Source organism: Phyllostomus discolor, chromosome 7, assembly GCF_004126475.2.
Source record: "Phyllostomus discolor isolate MPI-MPIP mPhyDis1 chromosome 7, mPhyDis1.pri.v3, whole genome shotgun sequence".
NCBI classification, from domain to species: domain Eukaryota; kingdom Metazoa; phylum Chordata; class Mammalia; order Chiroptera; family Phyllostomidae; genus Phyllostomus; species Phyllostomus discolor.
Genome location: NC_040909.2, coordinates 9,180,207 through 9,205,680, shown reverse-complemented (window position 1 = coordinate 9,205,680; position 25,474 = coordinate 9,180,207). Strand labels below are relative to the sequence as shown.

At 48.8% G+C, this 25,474-nt stretch overlaps 1 protein-coding gene across 1 annotated transcript in view; it reads right to left on the bottom strand.

Moving 5' to 3' along the window:
• ULK4 (unc-51 like kinase 4) overlaps positions 1-25,474 on the bottom strand; it is a 317,975-nt gene that overhangs the window by 164,181 nt on the left and 128,320 nt on the right. The window contains 1 exon segment of the mRNA XM_036030480.1: positions 16,783-16,831. Coding sequence (XP_035886373.1) covers positions 16,783-16,831 — 49 coding nt within the window.

The window sequence follows — 25,474 nt, the reverse complement described above, 5'->3', positions numbered from 1 at the left end:
GCAACCTCGAGGCTGATGTGGCCCCCAGTGAAAATTAGTTTGACACCCCTGCAGAGGAGGCCAAAAAAAATAAAGGTTGTGCCTCAAAACACAAATTTAGATATTATTGAGGGTTTGGGGAGGTGGAGGAGAATCTCTATGAAGTAGAGAACCTCGGAGGTCTACAATTCACAACACATCTCGGGGAAAATAGTAAAAAAACCAAACGAAGCACAACAGGTGCCCCAGCCGGCCCCCCACCGCCTTCCACCTCAACAGCTTTACAGCACTGCCCACCTTCCAGACCAAAACGTCTGAAACATTAATTGTTAAAAAGTGGCTCAATCAGAGCCGTGGAAACAATAAAACACTTTAGAGTGAGATAAAATAAAACCCCGGTACTTCAGTTCAGCACAGAGCGTCTCAGGAGACCAGACGGAGAGTCACCTACGAGCAACCTCCCCAAACACACGAGTGATGTGTTTTGAGGGAAAGCCCGTGACGGAGTGCAACATAAATCACTTTTACAGCAAAACCTGGAGTTGCCACAGTCATGGGGCGCAGCAGGAATTACTCACGTGGGGGGCATGTCGGGGCAGCATCGGAACAAGAGAAAAAGAACGTCATTTCTGCTTTGATCAATTTAGATCAAGAACCCTAAGGTGAATTTTAATCTAAGAAAACGTCAACTGCGTGTGGTTGATTTTATCGCCCACCAAATGCACCGACGTAACAGTGCCCGGCAGGTTCCATAGTTAACCTCAGCCAAGTGAACCTCTACAGAGGCTGCTTTATGTTATTCCTCGTGGCTGCTCACACGGGAGGCTTAGTACACCACACACAAGGCGGTGCTTTGTTAGCATCCCGTTACTACTGTAACGAATCACCACGAAGTTAGCAAATCTGTTATCTTACAGTGCTGGGGGTCGGAAGCCCAACGTGGGTCTCGCGGAACTAAGGGTCCAGGGCTGGCCGGGCTGCATTTCCGTCCTGGTGGCTCCCTGCTCCCCTCTCCAGCATCCCGAGGCTGCGGGCGTGCCCAGCTGAGTTTGCTCACAACTCCTCCTTTTACCTCCTCCCCTCCCCACCTACACTCCAGGACACCTGTGATTGCATCGGGTCCACCTGGAGGACCCAGGATAATTTTATCTTCAGGTCAGCTGATTAACAGCCTTAACTCCGCCTCCAACCTTCAGTTCCCCTTGCCCAGCAACCTGTTGTATCACAGGTTTCAGACGTCCAGGTGTGGACGCGATGGCAGGTGAGGCAAACGCTGAAGGCCCTCCTTAACTACAACACAGGAGAGAATCTGCATGAACGTTTTAACAGGCTGCTCAGGAAAGGCACTGTGGAAGCGGGAAAGTTAGTGAATAACAACTGCTGGTTAACATCTGCAAAAATAAGGATCTGCTTCAACACTGCTTTGGTCCCAAGCTCTAAAATGTGCTCCCCACACAAACGGCTTCTAGGCAGAGCGTTCTAAGTGAAACAATGATGCCGAATGCTTACTATTCTTCCAAGCCTCATCGGAGGGCCTGGGGTAGAGCCCACACTCCTCGGCACGGGCAAGGCTCTCACCGCGCGGGCCCAAGACAGCTCCGCCCACCACGCTGCGCCTCGTGCCCTCGCTCATTCACGCAGACACTCACCGAGCGCCTGGCTGCATGCCAGCCGTCGGGGGGGGGGGGGGTGACCCCGGGGCCCAGTTCTGCTGCGTGAAGTCAGTGACCTAGTGGGGGACCTTCAGGCAACAAGTCACGCACAACAAGCATAAAACTGCAAACTGTCAGAAAAAGGAAAAGGACCCACGGACATGGACAGCAGTGAGGTGACCGCAGGGGGAGGAGGCATTAGGGGACTAAACTGTAATGGCAAAAATACACTAAAAATAAAAAAGGAAGGATCAAACGCCACGCCTGACATCTAACGGACTCCAGACTATTCATACTAGATTTGCGTCATTACAATCTGACTATAGATTTGCTACTTACTAGCAATGTGACCCTGTAAAACTGGTTAATCAGAACTGTCCTTTTTGACTTCCGGCAAGATGGAGGAATAGGTGGACGCACCGTACTTCCTCCTACAACCAAGATTAGAAAACCAATAATTTACAACAATAATTTACTATCAGAATAACACCCAGATCCGGCAGAGGATTTATCTGAATGGAAGTCAGGCAGCCAAGAAGTTGAAGTAGACGCGTTCGTCCGGACTGGTAGGAGAAGACCAGCCCGGCGGGCGCGGGGCTGGCTTGGGTTGGCGGCGCGCGGAGGTCGGGGGAAGGTTTGGCGCGAAATCGGCGCAAAAGCCATCCGGCGCGCAAGAAGGCAGCGGTGATCCCTGAGTACGCAAGCTGCAGCTGGCAGACCCAGAGGGGCAGCGATTGTGGACCAGGGCAGAACTCGCGGCCCGGAAGCCCAGACAAGGGTCTGAGTCCAGGGGAACGGAAACTACCGCCATTGTTTTCTCCCGCCCCCACATATAACGTCACAATCTAGCGACGGGGGCGCCCAGCCCCGGTGAACACCTAAGGCTCCGCCCCCCACCGTAACAAGAGCAACCAGACCGGGAAAAAAAAAGGAGAGACGGGGGAAAAAAAAAAAATGTTTTCAACAGAGCAGATCAGTCCCCCGGGACTCATCCTTTTGAGTGACCAAGAATTAGCCAATCTATCAGATGCGCAGTTCAAAACACTGGTGATCAGAAAGCTCACGGAACTGGTTGATTTTGGATGAAATTTAGATGAAAGAATGCAGATTACCATAAAACAGATGCAGGAAGACACGCGGAGGAGAGCCAATAGTGAAAGGAAGGATTATGAGTCTCAAAACAATACAGTGGACCAGAAGGAAGATAGAATCAACCAAGCAGGAAAGCATGATGAAATAAGAATTCAAAAAATTGAGGAAAAGATTAAGAGCATCCAAGACACCTTTAAACATTCCAATATCCGAATTATAGGGGTACCAGAATCAGAAGGGGAAAAGCAACAGATTGAGCACATATTTGAACAAATAATAAAGGAGAACTTCCCCAATCTGGCAAAGGGAACAGTCTTCCAAGAAATCCAAGAAGCTCAGAGAGCCCCAAAGAAGTTGGACCCAAGAAGAAACACACCAAGGCACATCATAATTACATTAGCCAAGGTAAAAACGAAGGAGAGAATCCTAGAAGCAGCAAGAGGTAAGGGGACAGTCACCTACAAAGGAGTTCCCATCAGACTGTCAGCTGATTTCTCCAAAGAGACCTTGCAGGCAAGAAGGGGCTGGAAAGAAATATTCCAAGTCATGAAAGACAAGGACCTACATCCCAGATTGCTCTATCCAGCAAAGCTCTCATTTAGAATGGAAGGGCAGATAAAGTGCTTCTCAGATAAGGTCAAGTTAAAAGAGTTCATCATCACCAAGCCCTTATTTTATGAAATGCTAAAGGGACTTATCTAAGAAAAGAAGATAAAGAAAAGACATGTATAGTAAAAGGACAGCAAACTCACAAATATTAACAACCACACCTAAAGCAAAACCAAAGCAACTAAGTAAACAATTAGAACAGGAACAGAACCACAGAAATGGAGGGCACATGGAGGGTTAGCAGCAGGGGGGTGGGAGGAGGAGAGAGGGGGAAAAGGTATAGAGAATAAGTAGCATAGAATGTACATTGAAAATAGAAAGGGGGAGGGCAAGAATAGTACGGGAAATGTAGAAACTAAAGAACTCATAAGTATGACACATGGACATGAACTAAAGGGGGAAATGTGGGTGGGAGGGGGGTACAGGGTGGAGGGGAGAGAAGGGGGGAAATGGGACAACTGTAATAGCATAATCAATAAAATATATATATAAAAAAATAAATAAAAATAAATAATGATTTGTGTAACAAAGACAAAAAAAAAAAGAACTGTCCTTTTGTAAAAGAAGAAAATAATAATAATAATAATATCCACGTGGTGGCGTGGATTACACAGAGTAAAGAAGTACAGGGTGCTGTAAGCACCCAGGACAAAGGCGCCTCACTGGTCACAGGAGCCAAGTGATTCTGGGGAAGAGCCAGCTGAGAAGAGCGGCATCATGGGTAGTCAGCCTGGACAGGAGAACACAGTGTCTTCCCGCCCAGGAAGGGCTGGCACTGCCCTGTCCACTGTGCAGGCTTCACTCCCCGCTGCCCAGCCAGTGCCCGCTTTCCCCGAAGGGGCTGGAACCACCGGCGTCTGAGAGCGGGGCCCCCTGCGTGTCCCAGCTGTCATTCACACTGGTCTGCACCAGCACTGCTGAGCCACGCCCGCCTCCTCCGGGGACGGGGAGCTTCCCCAGGCCAAGGCCCGTGGTTCACCCGCCAGTCTAACCCCGGCACTGCCCGACAGGCCTGGGGGAGCGCTTTAACTTACGTCTCTACACTGTGTACGATGCCGAGAGTATCCACTGCAAGCCTGCGCGAACAGACACACTCACAGACAACTCAGAATGGAGTCTACAACTGTTCCGCTAATCCACAGGAAGGAAGGAAGGACAAAGGTAACAGAAACAACAGACGAGTGAGGCAACAAAAACTAAAATGGCAAATTGGATACCTAACACGTCAGTAATTATATTAAATGTAAAATGTCCAAATAAACCACGGAAGACAGATTTGAAGAGTGGGTTCAGCAAAATAAATAAATAAATAAATAACCCAACTGCACGCTGTCTACAAGAAATTCATTTGAAATCGAACGGTAGAGGCAGGTTGAGCGCTAAAAGGTGGTAGGAGACACACCATGCAAACACTAATCAAAAGAAAATGCGTGTGGCTATATTGATATCAGAAAGTAGAGTTCAGAGGAAAGAAAACTAAAAGAAACACAGAGAGATGTTACGTAACGATAAGGTGACAATGATAAAACGATTCAAATGACCAAGAAGACATAACAATCCTGGATATGTACAATCCAAGCAACAGAGCTGCGGAACACTGGACCACGGGCGGGGAGACGACACGAAAGAAATAAGCAAATCCAGAATCAACTGGAGACTTCGCCCCCTTCTCTCATCAGCTGGTGGAGTTACCAGGAAGAAAATCAGCACGGATATGTGGGGTCCAGCAGGAGGAATGCCTGCGTGAGGGCGGTTGGTAGGGTAATAACATGGTTGTAGTGATTTATAGTTTTAATTTGAACATTTCACCTAAAATGTCATATGGTGTGCTTGAGTGTGATGTTGTTATGTAACAGAATTGCATGCCTATGATTTCGTAATAAAAGAGTTTGTAATAAAAAGGGGGGGGGGGGCATTATTTATGCCAGTCCCTATAGATTCAACACCACCATCAACTACCAAGATCTAATTAACATTTATACAACACTCACAAATAATAGAATACATATTCATTTCCAGCACCCACAAAACATAAACCAGGACAGCCCATATCCTTGGCCATAAAACAAACCTCAAAACATGTGTATCAGTTGAGCTGCACAGATACAGGGTAGCAACACCGGTGTTCTAGTCTGACGCTGCACCACAGTTGCAGAAAATGTAACCACTGGGGAAGCTGCGAGGTACACAGGACACCTCTGTGCTACCTTTCTGCGCAATTCCTTGTGAAGCTACAAATATTTCGAAATACAAAGTTTAAAACAGGCGCAGAAGGAGAAAGCTACACGCCAACTTCATTTACAAATACCTCTATAAACACCTTTTTAAAAGGTTTGCATACTGAATCTAGAACTACGTATTTTGCCGTGTGCAATGTGCACCCACGTTTTTCTACACATTATACACGGGATTATTATGCCCATTATATACCTGTGGTGTGCAATATTTTATACCCATGTATAATGCACATCCTTACTTTTACCTCAAAAATTTGGGCAAAAAAGTACATGGCAAAATACAGTACATTTAAAAATGCACCACCTCTGTCTGAGCTACTGAACAGACACATAATGAGTGGCCACTTGACATCTAAGACTACTTAGGCCAGACGGTAGGCGAAGCCAGAAGGAGAGGCATGGCCCAGCCTTAGATGAGGCTGAGAGAGACTGTCTGAAAGCTGACAGGCAAGGTGCACTCGGCCATCTTAAGAGGCAGAAGAACATTCTAGAACATTCTCCCATGGGGGGGGGGGTATAGTCGAAGCCAAGGCCCTGAGGTAGGAGTCAAGTAGCCCTAGGCAGAGCCAATTCGGTGAGCTGAGAAGTCCACAGGGTAGAGCAGCGGCAGGGAGGCGGGTGGTACAGGGTGCCCCCACTCCCCCCGACCCCAAGGGAGAGGCAGCCACCCTCAGACCCTGTAGGGTCTGTCTGGAGTTCAAGCTGAGGATGTATGTGATTACGTGATGGGAGTTACTAAAGACAGAAACAAGGGTCTCACACGAGACGGGAGGTGGTCTGACAGAGAGGAAGAGGAATGGGGCGTAGGAAGCCCACACGTGTGGGCACGGATTGGTGGTGGGCACACGTATGTGTGATAAAGGGGAACCACAGCGGGAGCGGGGAGCACGAGGCACACAGCAGTCGTGAGTCGTGAAACACGCAGGAGACGTCCGGACCCCAAATGTTCACCACACACCCAGTCCCGGGCTAAACGCTAGGACAGGAAGCGCCAAACGGTCGATGTACGGGAACTTTTAATTCAGCCACTCGCTGGTGACATCCGTTTCGGTCCCGAGCGTTCTTCGCTTAAGAAACGCAAATAAACCCCATGGGTGCTCAGTGAGTGCGTTGTCCAACCGCAGCCAGGGAGGGCCAAGGGCACAGCTCCCGCCCTCTGACACAGTAAACTTGCAGCGTTGACATGAGGTCGTGACACTTCCTGCCGGTGAGCCCTCTTTCTCAAACTTCAAGTCTGAGGAAGGTCGGTGCAGGAGACAGGGGTGGGGGGGCCTCAGGGGGGAGAAACATGAACACTGTGTTCCCCAGAATTCAGGTGGTGTGCACTCCGCCCTGCTTGAACCCTACTTTCAATGTGTTCATTTCCCTCATCCCCTGCTTCTCACTGTGTGTGCGTAATTGTTTCAGTGTATTGTGTGGTGTGAGATATTTTATGTCCAATAAGATATCTTGGCTGCTCCGGCTACAGGCATCTTGAGAGCAGACCATTAGACAAGGTAATTGCCCACACGGGGCGAGTTAAAGATGCACGCTGTAAACCCTGCACCAATCACTGGGAAAGAAACACTCAGTTGATCCGAGACACCTGGGAAGACAGACATAAGAGAGAAAGAATAGAAGGTCCAATAGAAAACTAGTAGTAAATCGGTAAATTTAAAGATGCTAATATTAATAATTACATTTAATGAAAATGTTCTAAACACCTCAAACAGAAGACTAAGATTGTCAGACTGGAAAAAGCAAACTCCAAATACATGTATCTCCCAGAAAACAACTTCAGCCCTGGCTGGTGTGGCTTAACGGGTTGAGCACTGAACTCCAAACCAAAGGGTCACCAGTTCGATTCCCAGTCGGGGCACATTCCTGGGTTGCAGACCAGGTCCCCAGTAGTGGGTGTGTGAGAAGCAACCACACATTGATGTTTCTCTCCCTCTCTCCTTCCCCTCCCCTGCCTAAAAATAAATAAGCAAATAAATAAATAAAATCTTAAAAAAAAGAAAATAACTTTAAATAGAAAGGCATGGATAGGTTAAAAGTTAAAGGATGAAAGAAATATGCCTTACTAACACAAATCAAAGAAAGCTGCATCAGACATAATGCTTTCTCCCTAGAAGAAAATAAACATGCTCGATCAAAGCAGCCAGGGGCGCGTTAGAGAAAGAAAAAAAAATCCATACTTTTCTATTCATTTATATAACATTCTAGAAAGTGCAAACTAACCACAGCGACTGAAAGCAAACGAACAGTGGCCTGGGACCGGTGTGGGGGAAGAGAGGGGAGGATTGCAGATAACACGACCGACCGAAGCAATGTGGGGGGAGTGGTGATGGGCGTGTTCACTACCTGTACTGAACACGCAAATGTAAAAATTCACCAAGTTATACATAACAAATACCTGCAGCGTGTCGTATGTCAACACAGCCAACAAACAATACTCGGCGACAGAGCGAATGTCTGCCGACGATGGTGTGTCGAGTGCCCACGGTGACCGCGCACCGTCAGAACGAGTCCCCGGTGGCGACAGGGAGGTGTAGGGAAGGGAGAAGCTGGCTTTGTCCTCAGTCCTAATGACAGAGCTATTTTGGAGCAAAGATTTAAGAGATTTAATCATGAAATCGTAAATGTGCAGCATAGAAGGTGGATTAATATTTTAGAACCTTGTTGAGGAGAAGTCCTTCCCTAAGCACGCTGGAAAACACAGAAGCTATAAGCAAGACAAATTGATAAATGTGACTCTGATATTAAAAAGCAAACAGCACAAAATACAAACAACTATCCATTTAAAAGAACAATAATACCCAGTTATGAGTGTGGCGGAGCTGCTGGCGTTGTTACATACGGCTGTTGGGGAAATTTTATATTACCGTTTTGGAGAGGAACATTAAAATGCAAAAGATACATATATTTTGGTGGAACAATTTAACTTCAAATATTTACCCTATAGAAACTCACATAAATATGTAAAAATATTCTATTCAGAGTTGCTCAGGTTAGCAGAAAATTAGGGGGGAAACTTGAAATGTCCTTCAGAGGGCGTTGGCTAAATAAATTATGCTAAATAGATACAATAGTACACGGCCATTAGATAGAATAAATAATACATATGTATATATACATCACTCCTATGGGCATTAGGATGATAGATACAAAATAGAATACTTAGCATGGTCCCATTTTTTTTAAAAAAAGAGATACATGTGAAAAACAATGAGAATATGTATTAAGCTGTACGCTGTGGCATTACGGAAGGCCTTGACATTCTAACTTAGACATTGCTACACTGTCTGAAATCTTTACAAGTATGTATTGTTCTTGTTAACAGAAAAAAATAAGCCTAAAAATCCCATGCAATAACTCGCCTCCACTGGCTTCTCCTCACAGTCTGTCTCCAACGTGGTGCCTCTAATAAATCCAAAATCCAATTTCACTGGCTAGAGCTATTTAAAAAGCTCTTTTTTTTCCTCATAAATCTGTAAACTGCTTTCGTGCATCAGATTTCCCGGCTCCGCTGGAAAATCCTTTGCGGCTCTGGGTGAGCACATAAATTCGGCGTTTTGGTGCTCATCCACGAAAACACGCAAGAGAGCATCAAAAGCACAGGCTTTAGATGTTTGCTGCTTGATGTAATTGAAACAAGTAACTTTTTGTTGATATTTCTACTCTCTTAAAAAGTGGGTATTCTCAATTGCTTTCTTCCTAAATGAACTTTATGGGAGCCTGCATTACGGAAGCAGTCCGAGAAAAAGTAACGTTCAGTGGATACACAACTGAGAATCAGTGATCTCTGGCTTTACCCTGGTTTCACTCTTCCAGGTTCTCTGTATTTATCAAGAGCCCTGTTACTTTGTTCCTTTTTTCAAAGGGCTCCAAACATGCAGGGTTCTGTAGCGAGACTAGGCAATGCCTGATACACACAGTAGGCATTTTATTTTTTTAGCCTAACAGTGGCCAGTAACCAGGCACCACCAGATAGTGCAGAGTCAGAAAGGAAAGAAACTCAAGGGGTGTCACCAGCCATGGTCGAAATTCAGGGGAGCTACAACCAAAGTCCCTTTTGTGGGTACAGTGACGAACACTGGCCCTTCCTACTGCCTCTCCTTCCAAACCACTGTCAGGGGCTGCAGGCTGGGAGGCAGGGCTCCGTGGAACAGCCATGCCCGGCCGCCCTCCCTAGCTCACTAGCAAACCGACACAGGCTGCAAAGGCACAAAGGCGGAGGTGAGGCACTGGGGAGCGCGGGGCTGCACCCAGTGTGGCTTCCCCCCTCGGGAAGGACTCCCGGTGTGACTGAGGGTGGAGGACTTAGGATACCACCCACTGCGGTGCCATCCAACAGACATGTAGCATGCACACAGTGTGAGTGTTCCGAGCGATGCAGTCAGAAGAAAAGTTTAAAGTAAGATGAAATTCATTCTAATGATATTGCCCTTAGCCCAACATATCCAAAAGATGCTCATGTGAGCACACAATCCATATGAGAAAATTAAGCAGCTACCTGACTCTCTTCTTGTATGGATTGGAACAAAAACACCGCCTTTTCCTTTGGCCTCGAGCTAACTTCGCTTCTTCAAGGTTTCGTCCCCTGGTTTGGCTCCTCTCGCGCCGCCCCTCACTCCACCTGTCCGGGCCACGTCTGCTCTTCGCCTGTCTGTAGTCGTGTCATTGTCTGTGCCCTGCTTCCACCCCTCTCCACGAGCCTCAGTCCACAGTCGGGAGTAAAGACAAAGCAAAACATACACAGGCTTACACTCCGGGAAGCACATTATCTACGTCGATCGATGCCTTTCAACCAGACTGTCCCCTTAGAGAGAAGGAAAGGGGGACACTTTTGCGTCCCAGCGAAGCCCAGGGCCTGGAGCGGAACCGGAAACAAGAACAATGAAGACGATAAAACGCAGGATCCCGCCGGCCTGGGAGAAGCCCCACGTCGCCCACACCCAGCGCCTGCCCCGTTTGGTGAGACGCAGCCTCAGCTGGGCTCCAGCATTCGGTCCGTGGGCACGACGTGTGGTTTTCATCCTCACCGCGTCCACCTTCTCTCAGACCAACTGGACCGGTGATGCAGAAAACACTTTCCGCTTTAACCCAAGTTTACGGACATATTTATTTTACATAGCTTCAGCCCACTCATTCAGCTAACCTGGTATTAGTCATATTAGTGACATGGTACTAATCCCAGTAAAATCGTTTGTTCAGTTGTTGTATGGGCAACTTCATTCAATCCAGCATCTATAGATTGCACCGTAGCCCTAGGGGGCTACTTTCAAATACAAATTCATGGCACAAACGACCGAGAATAGATCCGTGCAAACAGATTCCCACCCTCCCACCCCCCTCCAAGAAAACCCCTCAGAGTGCACACTGAGATGGCAGTATGCTGGCCTACATGACGCCCCCTTTGTACACAACGGGACTGCACACGCGGCTCCACTCTGCAATCTGCAGCAGCCCCGCACGGGTGCCTAGGAAGGCTGAAGGATCAGATCTATCTCCCGCATCCGGTAAGGACCCCTCCTACGACGCTGAAAGTACCTTCCCAAGTCAGGCGTTTTGAAATGTTAATCAAATCTTGTTTTCCAGTTTAGAAAATTCATACCTGTGTGCACAGCAGAACCTTATTAAAGGCACATTGGCTACAAGCGTGCAGATTCATCAGCTTGTAAGGAACTTGTCATTTTAACGTACCCGAAGAACCAATTCACACTAGAGGTGTCGCAGCGAGAATGGAGCAAAGCGATTTCAGAAGCCTGGGTGGATTGAGAACGCTCCTCCAGTGCAACGTGCCCGCCAGTCTGCACAGCGTTGGCGTCTCAGTGATTAAACTCTTTGGGCTCCAAGGGCCCGTAAAGAGCCTCTCTCCTAACACGGTTGCCGTGAAGGGTTGACTAAAGCTTGCTTCAGCTGCTGTCTTCGAGAACTGTTAAGACAATATAATCGTCAAACTAGTGTGTTGCTAATCTCCTTTTCATTGTTAACATTTGCCACCAAAATTGCTCTCTAATTGTTTGTCTTGGAACAGACACATAAAATATCATGACAGCGATATTTGGGCACATATTGGAAAACCTGCCATGAATAAAGATTTCTCTTTCCCCAGTGAAAAAACAGTTTGCCTCTAGTTCATGGCGTTAACATGATTTACTGAAGCAGGCCAAAACATCAACCGCTGCGATACAATGAAGAGAGCTGTAACAGTTGTAGCAAAATGCAAAGGCGGATCCATCCAAACCCACACTTAGAACACGCTGAAATGCAACTCTTACTCTTTAGAGAGCAGCGAATGGGGGGGAAGGATGCCCTCCATCCTGCTCACGCCCACTGGCCCGCTCCTTCAGGAGCCAACGTTCATTAGCCAGAGACCCTGAGGACTGCGAAGGGATTGGTCAGTGTAACCCACTGCGGGCTGCCTGGGCCTCCACTCCCACCCGACATAGCTGCTGCTGTGGCCCACATAAAGGGGGTGCTCTGGCCCAGGGGCACCCTGCCCGGGAAGCAGTGCCCAGCTGCTGTGACAGCCCCTATGTGTAAGCCATCAGCTCCCGGCCCTCCCACGGCTTGAAGCGCCTGCTGAGAGCAGGGATGCTGTGGCTGGCGCACAGGATAAAAACCATTCCGCCTGCTCTGTCCTGAATACGGTGTTGGCACTCCTGGGCCCCGGGCTGGGACCTCGGAGACTGGCTCTGTCTTTCATGCCTCCTTCCCCATAGCCCTTTTGGCTGATCTCAAAAACCTTGCTGATGGAGACCTGCAGGAAATGCCCAGAAATCAGCTTTCAGCCTGTTTCATGTTTCCATATAAACAGCACGATGCCCCCAAGCCTGGTTCTCTCCCTGTGCCAGCGCTGTGGCCCAGCGGCCTGCCTCCTCACTGCCTATAGCCCAGACAGCATACGGCTCTGCAATGCTTTTTTTTTTTTTTTTTAAGTAGAGGATACCGTCTGGTTTCAGGGAGCATAAATTACTTGCCAAGCCAAACAAATATGAAACAACCACAACGTGAAGCCCCGCGGGATCTGGTCCCCAACGGCCTCACTCCCCACACGTCTCCATGGTCTCTGGCCCAGGCACACACAGCTCAGAACGCTCCACGCCCCAAGCTGGACGCCCCCCTCCTGACAGCTCCCTCAAGGCCATGTTGACAGGTTACTTCTGTGAGACTCTTGTCTCTACACTGAGCAGCCGGTCACCCCTCCCCTGGGATCCACAGTGCCTTCCGCCTCCCTCCAGGAAGCTCCCACGCTGCTGCTCCTGACCAATTACGTGCACGCACCTGCCTCTCGCCCTGCACTGCAGGCCCAGGGGGCAGATAGGAGGCACCCAGACGGGAGGACACACTGTGTCCCCTGAGCTGGCAGTTATGATCGGAGAGTGCGTCTTTTTTTTTTTTAATAATAAAATCACTTTCAATTGGTTACGTGTTTAACCAGTGCAATCCGTACTCAGAGCTCTTGATTCTAGCACGTAACCCCAGAAATCTTTATTCCGAAGATTTCTACATGGCTATTTTGTGCAAACGGGACATCAGATTTGGAAATTCTGCTCTCTTTGATTTCACTCGCCCCCAGGCCTGCAGGTCCTGGCTGCAGTGCCAGCCCATCAGGAGGGAAAAGCCTGCTTTCTCAGTGAAAACCACGCAGGGGAGGATGCACTGCCAGTAAGAGCGTGGCACGCGAGGAACTCGAGAAAAGAAGTTATAAAGCCTCATCAGGCTTGAAGTACTTCAAAAAGAAGCTGGAAAAGAGCGATGGGCTAAGACTAAATAAAAGCAATCAGGAGGTCCCAGTGGACCACCAGCAGAACGGGCCAGTGCTGTTCTGCTTTTTTAATGGGTGTCCAGAAGGCACACGCAGTAGATGAGCATGCGGGGCTGCGACGGTCTTCTCATTGTGTCTCCTTCTGGTCCGTCATCGCTAAAAGCTGCTACCTATATTCCAGACCTCACAGATGCCCTTGAACTCAGGAACAAATGTAACTAGAGAATATATTGTGTTTCCTTGAAAGGAGGAATCCAACCGTCCTAAGACACCCTTACTTGCTCAAGCACTGAGAAAAATGCTGCCAGTTACACTGTGACATGCTTTCTTATCACCTAGAATTTCCATTCTCTTTTGATTGAAAGATCTGTTTTAGTCTAATTCAGACATATATCCTTCTAACACATCACTGTCGGGCACTTATAAAAAGGAAAGTAAAAGCAAAATAAATTGGTTGTTAAGGTAACGGCAACCAGGACACCCGGCTGAAAGCAACTGTAAAGAGCCACTGATTCGGAAAATACATCCCAGTGTCAGAAATGTAAAAATCTGAAAAAAAAAAAAAACTGGGTATCCTAGAACCAATCAAATACTATCTTATCCATAAATCACTGACAAGATTTAGAAAGGACAAGGTCAAGAGTTCACGGGATAAGTGCTGCAAAGATACTTCATTGATCAGAAAATGTATTTATATGGAGGGACACAGCTGAGATTATTCAACTCAAGAAAGACAAAAGCAGAACAGGGACTTAATGATGCTCTTTAAGAACATCAAAGTCCTGTCCCCAAAAGCAGTAATTTCCAACCATTTTTTTCCCCCTTTACTTTTTTAGCAGCAGGACCTCTGTTAAAACGCTGTCCTACAAGACACCTGAGTACAGAGCTGTTCCCGTTACAGGAAGAGCGTCATCCCACACCTGCCTGCAGGGTCACGGGGCTCAATGGGTTGGGTGTCATCCCACAAAGCGAAAGGTCCCTGGTTCAATTCCCGGTTAGGGCACAGGCCTGGGTTGCACGCTGGTGTCCCTGGTCAAGGTGCGTGTGAGAGGCAACCCATGGACGTTTCTCTCTCACATCGATTATTTCTCTCCCTTTCGTTCCCCCTCCCTTCCCATGTCTCTAAAAATATAAATAAATGTTGAGTTGGCCCAAAAGTCTATATGGTCTTTTCCATAAAATAAAGGACACATTTTTCATTTTCACCAATAACTTCATTGATTTGGATAGTTTGAGTGTGTCGGCCATCTCCTGTGTGGTACAACACTGACTGTTCTCAATGTCTTAAGATTTGATCGCTATCAACTTCAACTACTCTACCTGACCATAGAGCATCGTCCCGTGAGAAATCTCCGGCACGAAACTTCGCAAACCACTTCTGATGAGTTCGAACGGTCACAGCACCTTCTCCATACACCGCACAAGTCTTTTACAGATTTCAGTTGCATTTTTACCTTTCTTGAAATAATAAAGCATACTATGCCAAAACTGTTATGTCTTTTCTTCCATCTCCAGTATTAAAATGGCTACACAAAAAATCACCAATTTTGGTAAGTTTTTTTAAATGCATGCTGGTATGACAGCTGTCACAATGCAATCTAACAAAACTCTTTCAAATGAAGTTAAAGACAACTAAGCGCTCCTAGAGCCATCTTACAGAAAAAAAAACAAATGAACTTTTTGGCCAACCCAATAAAACCTTAAAAAAAAAAACCCTGACCTGGAAGGATGTCATTGTCTACCCACTCCCTACAGCGGCCACAGTACGATGACAGGGTTTAAATCACGGCATTGATCAGCTACGCACCTGCTGAGGTCCGTAGACCACAAAGCCTTCCTAGGTTATATACAAAGATTAAGCAAGCATGGAGGGGTTCTGTGACCTACACTAAGAAACTTCTACATGCAGACTTCAGACCTTGAGATGATCACCAAAAGATAAGAAGTTTCTTCTCAGTCACCGAAGAAGCTGTCTTGGTCTTGCCAGGTTAGAGGCCCTCCTGCCACAGCGAGCGATGGTCCCACGCTCCCGGACGCCCACTGTGGGCACGACGGTCTCTCTCCGGCTGCAGCACCCGTCTCTTTCCAAATGCGAGTCAGACGCAGCTGGGTCACGGGCTCTCGCCCCGTGCCCAACCACGTGGCCAACGCCAGCAGCTTACTCTACCCGTTGTTTTCCGAAACGAATCCAACTCCACTACAAATTAGCAAGTAATGCAGGTCCAGCTGATGGTGGGGAGACATGCAGACCACCTGGAAAAGCTTTTAAATCCTCGTTAAAAAGATCCTCATCTGCGTGTTTCTTCACCCCCTCCTCCTCCTAGCACTGCCTCTAAAGTCCTCTTTCACCACTTGTTTTGTTTTGCAGTTTGAATTTTTTTCAGTCCCAGTTTACATTCAGTATTATTTCTCATGAGTTTCAGGTGTGCGGCACACTGGTTCGAGCCTTCTACTGTTTGAAACAATTGCAATCCAGGCTCGAACCCACTCCTACTTCTTCTCCCCAAACCCGGTTCAAACAGCTCAGCAACTTCAAGCAGCCATCCAGAGGGGCAAAGGTGATCCGGGGCGAAGAAAACTGATGTTCTCACCACAGAGCCATATCAACACACAAGCAATGTGTACAATAATGCCTTGGGGTGAGTCAAGAAGCCAGCTTTCCATGAGAAGGGCTCTCGGACCACCCCAGTTGTCGCTGCCTCCACGACCAAGGTAGGTTAGGCCAACCTGTCCCCTGCTGTGCCCCTTGTGCTGTCAGGCAGCTAAGGAGGGGCAGTTTTTGGTAAAGGGGACAACCCCTCCAGATACAAAGGGCAGTTCTTTGGTTAAGGGCCCTCCCATGCTACAAGCACCAACTCAATTTTCAGCCTGATTTTCCAATCTGTATTGATCGTAAGTAGGGATTTATCAGAAGTGATAAAAGTCAACTCTGCATCCTATTTTATTCCCTACACACACATAAAAACCCAGAGATAACAGGGTTTTTTTTAATCAGATGGTTCCCAGGTAAGTTGCATTCTATGACAGATGGTGTAGGGGCGCCAAGCTGTCCTCCATTCTGAAGCAGACAACTTTCTGCCTGTAAACCTGGCGAGCTGGCCCAGCGACTCTGAAGTCAGAGGGCTTTGCTGTGAACATCAGCAAGTTCATTACTCCTCCCTTCCTCCACAAACCAGCATCGGAAGAAGTGTTCTCCCTGTATTACACAACATAGGGTTTAAGTCAATCAAAGTAAAATGCAAAGGACCCATGTAAAGCAGGCAGGCCCTTAAGCAGGGTCCCTGCAGGATTTCGGAGCTGGGCAGAGCTCAGACAAGGAAACTGAGGCCCAGGAAGGTCAAGCAAGGTCACGAAGGACACACAGAAGCCGTCTGGGCGGGGTTAGGATTGGCGCCCAACCACACAACATGGTCCAAACATTAAAAAAAATGTTTTTTATTTCAGATGCTTATTTCCTTACCAGAATGACTTCAAAAATGACTGGGATCAGCTTGCTCTCTTCCACAAGTCTGTTGAGAGATAAAAAGATGACCACACATTAGGTAGCTTGTACTTGAACTGCGGCCCCCACTTTGCAATGGCCCAAATTCTGTGACTGAGAAGCCAATGTGATTAAATACATACCCATTTTTAACACACTCAACTATTCAGCACTATTAAGCACAAGAAATGTGAAGCCTCTTTGCAAATGTCTACCAGCTTAGCCTTCTTCATCTGCAGCAAGCAAAACTCAGAATGATATTTATAAATGTAAACTGTATTAAAATTCACAATTATTATGAAGACTATCAAAACAGGCGGCTCCAGCTAAAATCTGGGCACCCGGCGTCCCGGCACAGGTGGCTGACCCACATGCCACACTGTGACCTTCCACACGCGCCTCAGCAGACGCCACCTCCGCACAGACTCACCGCGCAGTGACTTTCACATCATCTTGAACTTCAGAAAAGTGTAGACAGCAATCACCCGACAGGCTCCCGGCACTTCCCTCATTAAACTGAATTAAAATGATCATCTACTAGAAGACTTTTCTCTTCAACTTGCAGTTGAAGAGGAAATAGCCTTGATTCAGAAGTGTCAGTTTTTAAATTTTTTTTTAAAACCAATACTTCATCTCTCAATAGGCCTTTAGTCCAAGGACCAGTAAACTTTTTCGGTGAAGGGTCAGATATAAATAGTGGAAGCTTTGCAGGCCTCGCGGTCTCTATAGCAATTACGGACCTCCGCCACTGCCACGGAAAGGCATCCTTGGGTACACGTCCGTAGGCGTGGCTGTGCTCCAGTGTAATTTTATTTACAAAAGCAGGCAGCAGGCCACATTAGGCCTGCAAGCTGTAATTGGCTGATCCTGCTTCGGTTTAAAAAAAAAAAAATCAAGCCCTGGCGGGCATAGCTCAGTGGATTGAGCGTGGGCTGGGAACCAAAGTGTCCCAGGTTCGATTCCCAGCCAGGGTACATTCCTGGGTTGCAGGCCAGAACCCCCAGGAACCGCACATTGATGTTTCTCTGTCTCTCTGTCTCTGTCTCTCTCTCTCTCCCTCCCTCCCCTTTCTAAAAATAAATAAATAAAATCTTAAAAAAAAATCAGATTCCTTCCTTTTATTGGAATTCACTTGGCAGGATCAACTGCAGCACTTAAGCGTGTCGCGCTCCCTGTAGGTCCCTGCAGTTTGTCTGGTTCGCTGGACGCGCCAGGCGGATGGAAAGAGAATTTATCACCTGGCCTCCCTCAAACTCGTTTGTCTCTGATAATACGTTGATTTATCTCTTAACACAGGAAAGGCCTATGAGACTAGCCCCCAAAGACCGCCTGTTTACCCATGTGAGTTACGGGCGAGAGGCAGACAGTCCCCAGAGACTGAAGCACTTGGAAGGCCCCGCCGCAGTATCAAGCGAACCCAGCGTGACCACTTCTGTAGTTTCAGTGTACGGGAGGGAAGAGGTTATGAATATCAAATTCATTTACACTCTTCCTTCCCTGAGCAGCCGCAGGCTCAGATCTGCACCGGGAGCTTCTCGTGCGACGGCTGGGCAGGACGGGAAGAGCACGGACTCAAGACCGAGCTCGGGCTCAGGCCAGCACAGGCCCAGCGCTCCTCAGCTTCCTGGGTTTAACCGTCTCTCTTCCTAAACGGCGCTCTGTGAATGTTTGCCACGCAGGGTCCGGCAGAAGGGACGCCCCCGAGTGTGGGCGGTAGGGGGCGTGAATGTCTCGCACGAGATGGACAGCAACCTGAGCATTTCGCCTAAAATGGCACACGGTGAGCTTGCGTGTGATATTGTTATGTTACAGAATGACACGCTTATGACTTTGTAATGAGAGATTTGGTATAGACTGCCAGCGCATTAAAAAGGGGCGTTATTTGTGCCAGACCCTGCATCTACCCTTATCAGGCCCGGGCTGAAACAGCCAAGCTCATGCACACCCGCGTGGCCCTAGCCAGCACAGCCACGAGTCATAGGGTCACAGACACCACTTCTCCCCCAGTGGCATCTACAGGTTCCTGGTGCCTCCACCGCGGTCACCCCAACATCACATCCCAGGGCCCACCCCAACAGCAGCCTTCTCATGCCAGGGCTCCACAGGACACTCTCTTAGGAACACGGGACTCCGTGACCCACCCGCGTTCACTCTGGAACGTCCCAGCTTGAGCTTCTCCCGGCCTCCATGGGGCAGGCGAGCCGCCCTGAACGACCCCCGGAGTCTCTTGTCACCATCACCACATCCTAACATTCAGTCTTTGGAAAACCATCGACCACAACACCACGTTTGCTCTTTGGTTGGACAGACACCATTTAGAGCCACACCCAGTAAATAAAAAGAAAACACAAGCTAAATAAAATTACTTTTCATTAAAAAAATATCCCTGTGACATTCCCTGTGATTTGTGGACTGACCCCGAATGTAACTCCAGAAGAACTCCCAAGCAAGCAAGCACGGAACAGGAGCGGCTGCAGACGCCGGCGACTGTGTGGGTCAGCGTCGCCCGGGCTGGAGGAAGCGGATGGGGAGAGGGCTTCCCCGACACGGACTAGCATTTTCTTCATCGGGAATAATGGAGCAGAGGACACTCGAGGGCGTCACACACGGCGCTGTTCGGTGACGGTTTTGTTTCGGTCACAAGGTACACACATACAGGGTGGGGCACACGTGGGCTTACTACAGTCGTTGGTATGGGAAATAATACAATAATTAAGAAATGACACGAGAACAAACTGTGTTTTGCGCACTCAGGACTGTAACCCACTCGTGCCCCACCCCGTATGTGCACTGTATGGGTGGTGACACAAAAACCACTTTTTCTTTCACCGTGAGTTCCAGATAAAACATCTGAAACCCACACACTGCAGACTCCTATGGAAACAGCGTTCGTTTGTCTTCGCTGCATTCGTAACACTTGATTTTAAACACTCGGTTTCCTTACTTGAAACCCCTCCTCTCCCGCCAGCATGGGCCCCATTAGGGGCTCGGGTCTCCGATACCCAGAGCGGGCCCTGCGTGGGTCCAGAGCACCCTGAGCTCTCTTCCTCTGCCTCCACGGGCACTCCGGAGGGTGGCCCGGTGCTCAGGCCTCTGCAGACCCCAGGACCAGGCTCGCCCTGGGGAAGGAAGGAAGCTGAGGGGGCTGGTTCTAAAGCGATTATTCAGACAGCGAGTCTCCAACCATCCGAGCTGACCTCGGAAAACCACGGCACAGGCAGCTACCTGGTTTCAGGGCTCTGCTGCGGTCAGCCCCCCGAACCCGAATCACCAGGATCGTGTTACTGTACATGAGCCCATCATTTCCTAAAGTTCAAAGGAGCGAAATGTCTGTGGTTCATGGGCAGCCTGGAGGACGGGAAGCAAAGAGGATTGTCTGAATTTTGCTTTACCCAAAAGCAAACTAAATAGAGATCTCTTTGAAAGGATTCCTAATCGTCAGAGGACTGTGAAGATAGTAACTATAATACTTTTCTTCCTTCAGTCGGCCATCTGCTCGCGCTGCTTGCGGTTCCAGATGCGTGAACTGAAATCTGTGGCTCTTCTCCAACGTAATTCCCGGGACTACTCAACCGTGTTTCTGTTTTGTTTTGTTTTGTTTGCAGGGGCAAGGAGGTGGTGTTTTTCTTCTTAACAGTAAACTTTAGTGATAAATGGCATGTGCTTACAGGATTTTCCTCACAGGTTTTGTTTTGGAAGATTCACTGGAATTTTGCATGTTTGTGGTTCGTGTTATTAACAAAGGAGGTGCTGTTTCTGCTAGAAAGTGTCAGATGAAGTTATGAAAATCTTGAGGACACGTTATTTGGCATTCTGACTCCCTCCCGTGCCTACAGTAAATGCGGTCCTGGTGTTGGGAAATGTTTTTAAAAATTTTATTTGGTGCTTGATCGCTAAGGCTCACTTACAAAGCAAGGCTGGCAGTATGTAGGTGTGAATGACTAGACGCAACTCAGGTGGGAAAAGTGGGAACAAGGAGGTGACGCTGCTTCTGCTCCAAGAGCTACGGGAGTGCGTTGGGCTGAATTTCAAGCCAGTGTCAACATTTCCAAAACGTTCCTTTAAAACCTAAGAGTCTTTGACGATGAACCAAGAACGAGAGCTAAAGGAACTGAAGTACCCCTCCCCTCCCCTCCCCCACCCTATTTCCTCTATTCAGAGGAAAGAGCCAGGGGGAGGTGCAGGGACAGGAAGACAAAGGATGTCCCAGCTCAGTGCGGCCAAGACAAAGAAAGCGGCCCGAAGTCCAGAGAGGGCCCAGGTCCCTCGTGGGGCTGAACTGCCTGGACTTCGCTTGCCTATCTGCCCCTGAGGCAAGCGAGTAGCAGAGGTCCAGACCCCTCCCGCCGCCCCCAACCTGCCCCCCGCAGCTGACCGAATAGATAGAGGAGACGCCGTCCTCTCCAAAGGACCTCTCTACCCACCGTGTCTGCTTCTCAGCAATCGCCTTGTCATTGCAGACCTTCCCTAGGACCCGGAGACTTCTGATCCAGGAAGCTTTCTTAGAAGTCAACTGACGGTGAACACTACTGAGCCCTTGCCATGAACTGATCTTATATGTTCCAAATCCACGCCCTCCAACTCAAAGTGGAGTAACTTAACAGATAAATAAATATAAAACAAAATTAACCTCCTTCAGAGAAGGATGCACAGTCCATAAGGAATAAACACGGAGAAAACCTCACCAGCTCAGACTGCTAACGAGAAGTGTTCAGGAGCCTTGAAAGACCATGGGGATGGCAGCGAGGCGTGCGAGGAGGCTGGTGCACTGGTTTGGGGAGGCGGCACGCCTTCTAAGTGGTGGGGGTCAATGGGGAAGATGAAGAAGGCACACGATGCCACCTTGAATGTCATGCTAAGAAGTTGGGTTTTCACCTAAAGGTTACAGGGAGCCTCTGGAGACACAGCTGGGTTTGCCATTCAGACCCCAGTCTCACGGTATTGGGGAAACTGGGGGGAGGGGAGAGGCCAGAGCCTGGCTTCACAAAGGATGATGGTCCGCGGTCCGGAGCCAGACTGCAAACTGTCCTGGGTCTGTGACAAGACAATGGCAGAAATTTGAGATTAAGTTTCTGTCTTTTGCCTCTAAATGATACAAAAAAAAAATTGTGGCAGTGTAATGGCCTGACCCCACCAAAATATGGTGAAAACGCGGAACACAGGCACAGTCGCAAAGTGCCCCTGCCACAGACACTTCCCGTGGAGACACTGGCAGTCACCACCTCTCCGAGGACACGGCCCTCAGCCCCGGAACAGGACGCACGGATGTCACGTGCAACCCGACCAGACGCACTGGGGAGGGCGCAGCACCATGTTCGGGGTGCTCGCACCAAAACCGCAGAACCTCCATCTAAGTGCGAGAAAACATCAGATAACCCCAGATTCAGGGGCTCTCACAAAACAGCTACCCGGTACACTTAAAGAGCATTGCCGTCATGAAGGACAAAGAAAGAGCGAGGAACTGTCCCAAGACTGTCCGGCACCTGGGCCGGGACGACTCCAGGAAGGCTCAGTGAGCCCAGGGGGGCTGGCCACCTGCTGCTGTCCTCTCCCCGTGGCGTGGTCCAGGGGAGAGCTCCTGCAGAACAAGGCGGGAGCTGCGGGGCCTCTCCTAACCATGCCTTGGAACAAAAAAGATCTCTCCCACTGCATTCTAAATGGTTACAGGCCTGTCATGAAGGCCACCCAGACTCAGGTGGAGGAGATGGAAAGTCACCTCCCGATGGGGGAGCGGAAGGGAAGTGGCTGGGAGGGAGACCTGGGCAGCCCTCCTAGCAAACAGACTCAATCTGCCAGTGCCGGTTGGCTGCACACTGACATTTTAACAGCTGTGTCTTCCCGACACACAGGTTGAGTGACAGCAGTCGAGAACCACAGAGACCAGTTCGTAGGTCACGATAGCCCTCCCCGGAGTCCCAACTGGCACCTCGTCTTCATTTTCTGTTGCTGACCAGCAAACGCCCACAAACTCGGTGGCTTAGAGCAACAACACCCCTTCACCCATTCAACATCCTGAGGGCAGAAGTCTTGCTCGGCCAGGCCGGGCCCTGGGCTCGGAGGGTCAGCCATCAGGAGGGAAGGTGTGGCTGGGCTAAGCTCTAACCTGGAGGCTGCAGGTGAAAGGAAAACCTTTTCGACCTCGTTCTTGATGTTGACAGAATGCAGCTCCCTGCAGCAGTGGGAGTGGGGCCCCCAGTTCCCTGCTGGCTGTCAGCTGGGGGTCCCTCTCAGATCCTGGAGGCTGCTCACACGCCCTGTCTCGTGGACCCCTCCCTCTCAAAAGCCAGCAAAGGCAGACCTGCAAGAATCCTTCTCTAGCTTCAGGCCTCGTGGTCTGCCCTGTCTCCAACCTCCAGACGGATGTGAATGGCTCAGAGGATTACTCAGGCACACCTCTGAGCCTGTATTTTTAGGTCAGCTGGTTTGAGACCTTGACCAAGTCTCCAATAACCCTTCACAGAAACGCTAAATTACTGTTTACCTAAGTGCCTGGGGGGAGGCGTGCACATACCAGGGGCTGGGACTCTTACAGGCCACCTTGGAATTTTGTCCCCCACAAGCCCGAGCTTGCCCTCCATTCCGATTCCATCTCCTCCATGCCTCCCTTTTAAAAAATAATTTGCAGTCGACTCTTTAAATAAGCTGCTTCTGGCTAACTTGGGTAGAAATCCAAACAGAGATGCTGGACTTTAAAACAAAAAAGAATTTCCAACAAGGCTGGTAGGAGATTTAGAGTTTGCATTTGTTCATAAATGAGCACTGGATTAAAAACAAAGCTTTTTCATCTCTTACGACTTACATAATTTGCCAGTCCAGTAGACCAGCAGTCATCTTTAAATAAAAAACTCTCTCGCATCAGCTGAATTTCAAATTATTGGTTCAGTGAAATCAGGCTCAGAAAGAAATGGTTTCATAATGTTTAGCTGTAGCACGACACTATGTCTGCCGTGACAGCAATGATATTTGTAATGCTTCTCTTTGAAATGTTCGCCCTCGCCTGCAGTGTTTGCTAATTCTCTTGCGCAGAATCGCAGGAGTTTTCTTAATAAAAAGTACACAGATAAAAAATTATTTTTCACACAGAAAGGAGAAGGGCAGCGTTGAGATTTTAGCAGCTTTAGCACAGAGAATTTTTAGATCTGGCCATTTTGCAAAGATCCATAGAATCCTTCCTATGCACCAGCGCTAGACTTCTTCCCTGAAGTTTACACCCCAGGGGGCAAAAAACACAAACAATATACAAATAACTAAATCTGCCTTAGCTGGTGTGGCTCAGTGGATTGAGCGCCAACCTGCGAACTAAAGGGTCGCTGGTTCGATTCCAAGCCGGGGGACGTGCCTGGGTTGCAGGCCAGGTTCCCAGTAGGGGGTGGGCTAGAGGCAACCACACACTGATGTTTCTCTCCCTCTCTTTCTCCCTCCCTTCCCCTGTGTCCAAAAATAAATTAACTTTTAAAAAAAAATAACTAAACCCAAGTTATAAAGCTGACTGCTTCGTCTGCTGAGGTCTCAGAATTAAGTGAGAAAATGAGGCCATTCAGAATGCACCTCCGATGTACAAAAATCTCCCACTGCCTAACACAGCATGCAAAACACATGAGTTTCAGTAAGGGAAACCATGCTTAAGTGAAAAGCAAGTGTTTTCCAATAGAAAGGAGATTTGAGATGGCAATGAAAGAAATTGCATTTACATTACCAATTCGCAAAACGCTTTCCTACCTATTACACCTCAACAGACGCCCAGTGTGGGCGTGTGATAACACACATGCTGAATGGAACGAGGCCACGGGATGTCTCTGTCACAGAAGTGAAGGGGCGAGATGGGACAGCCGGACTTGAGGATCTGCTACAGCGGGCGCAGCTCACGCACAAGACGTCTCTGGCCCCTCCTCCCTCCCGATGCCACGAGGGGCCTGAAAGTCCCGGGCCGCCCATTTTCTACGGTCCCTTTTTGTCCTGTTACTCAGTGAAACGCGAGATAGTTTTGCTGTGGCATCTCCTTGACATCCGGCTAAGACCCCCTCTTTTCCCTCCCATCCGTTTAATAAATGTTGACCGAGCGCCTTCATCACATGCTGTGCACGGGGCTGCATTAACAACCACCCCAGGCGGTGCAAGTGCCGCGTGTGACCAGCAACCACGCAGCAGTAAACACGGACCACGCAGTGACTCGGCGCTGGGCCTGCGCTAACTCGCTGGGTCCTGACAAAAAAAGACAAAGAAAAAACCCTCATGAGTTAGATACGCTTCACCTTATTCCACAGAGAAGTAAACGAACGTCGAGTCTTACCCAAGGCAGCACAGCTGATGGGCTTCGGAGTCCGTGACCCCGACGGCTCCAAGCCGCTGTAAGGCAACGCACGGGGAGGAAAGGCTAGGGGAGGCGGGAGCACGAGTTACGTCTGGGAAGAACAGTGACGGACAGGCTGAGAGCGGGACCCTGAGGCGTGCCCCCATTGAAAGGGCTAGCAGGAAGACGACCACCTGGGGGTCTCGGTGTCCATGGGGTGTAGGAAGCCAGAGTGTTGATGGGGGTGAAAGAAAAGAGGGTCAAGACGAACAGCTTCACCCCCTGCTCACCCTCCTTAATGTTCAGGTCAGAGGTTCAGTCCCAGCCCCTATAAAGTATACTTTCCTTTCACTGAATGACGTTAGTGTCCCCTGGCTCACT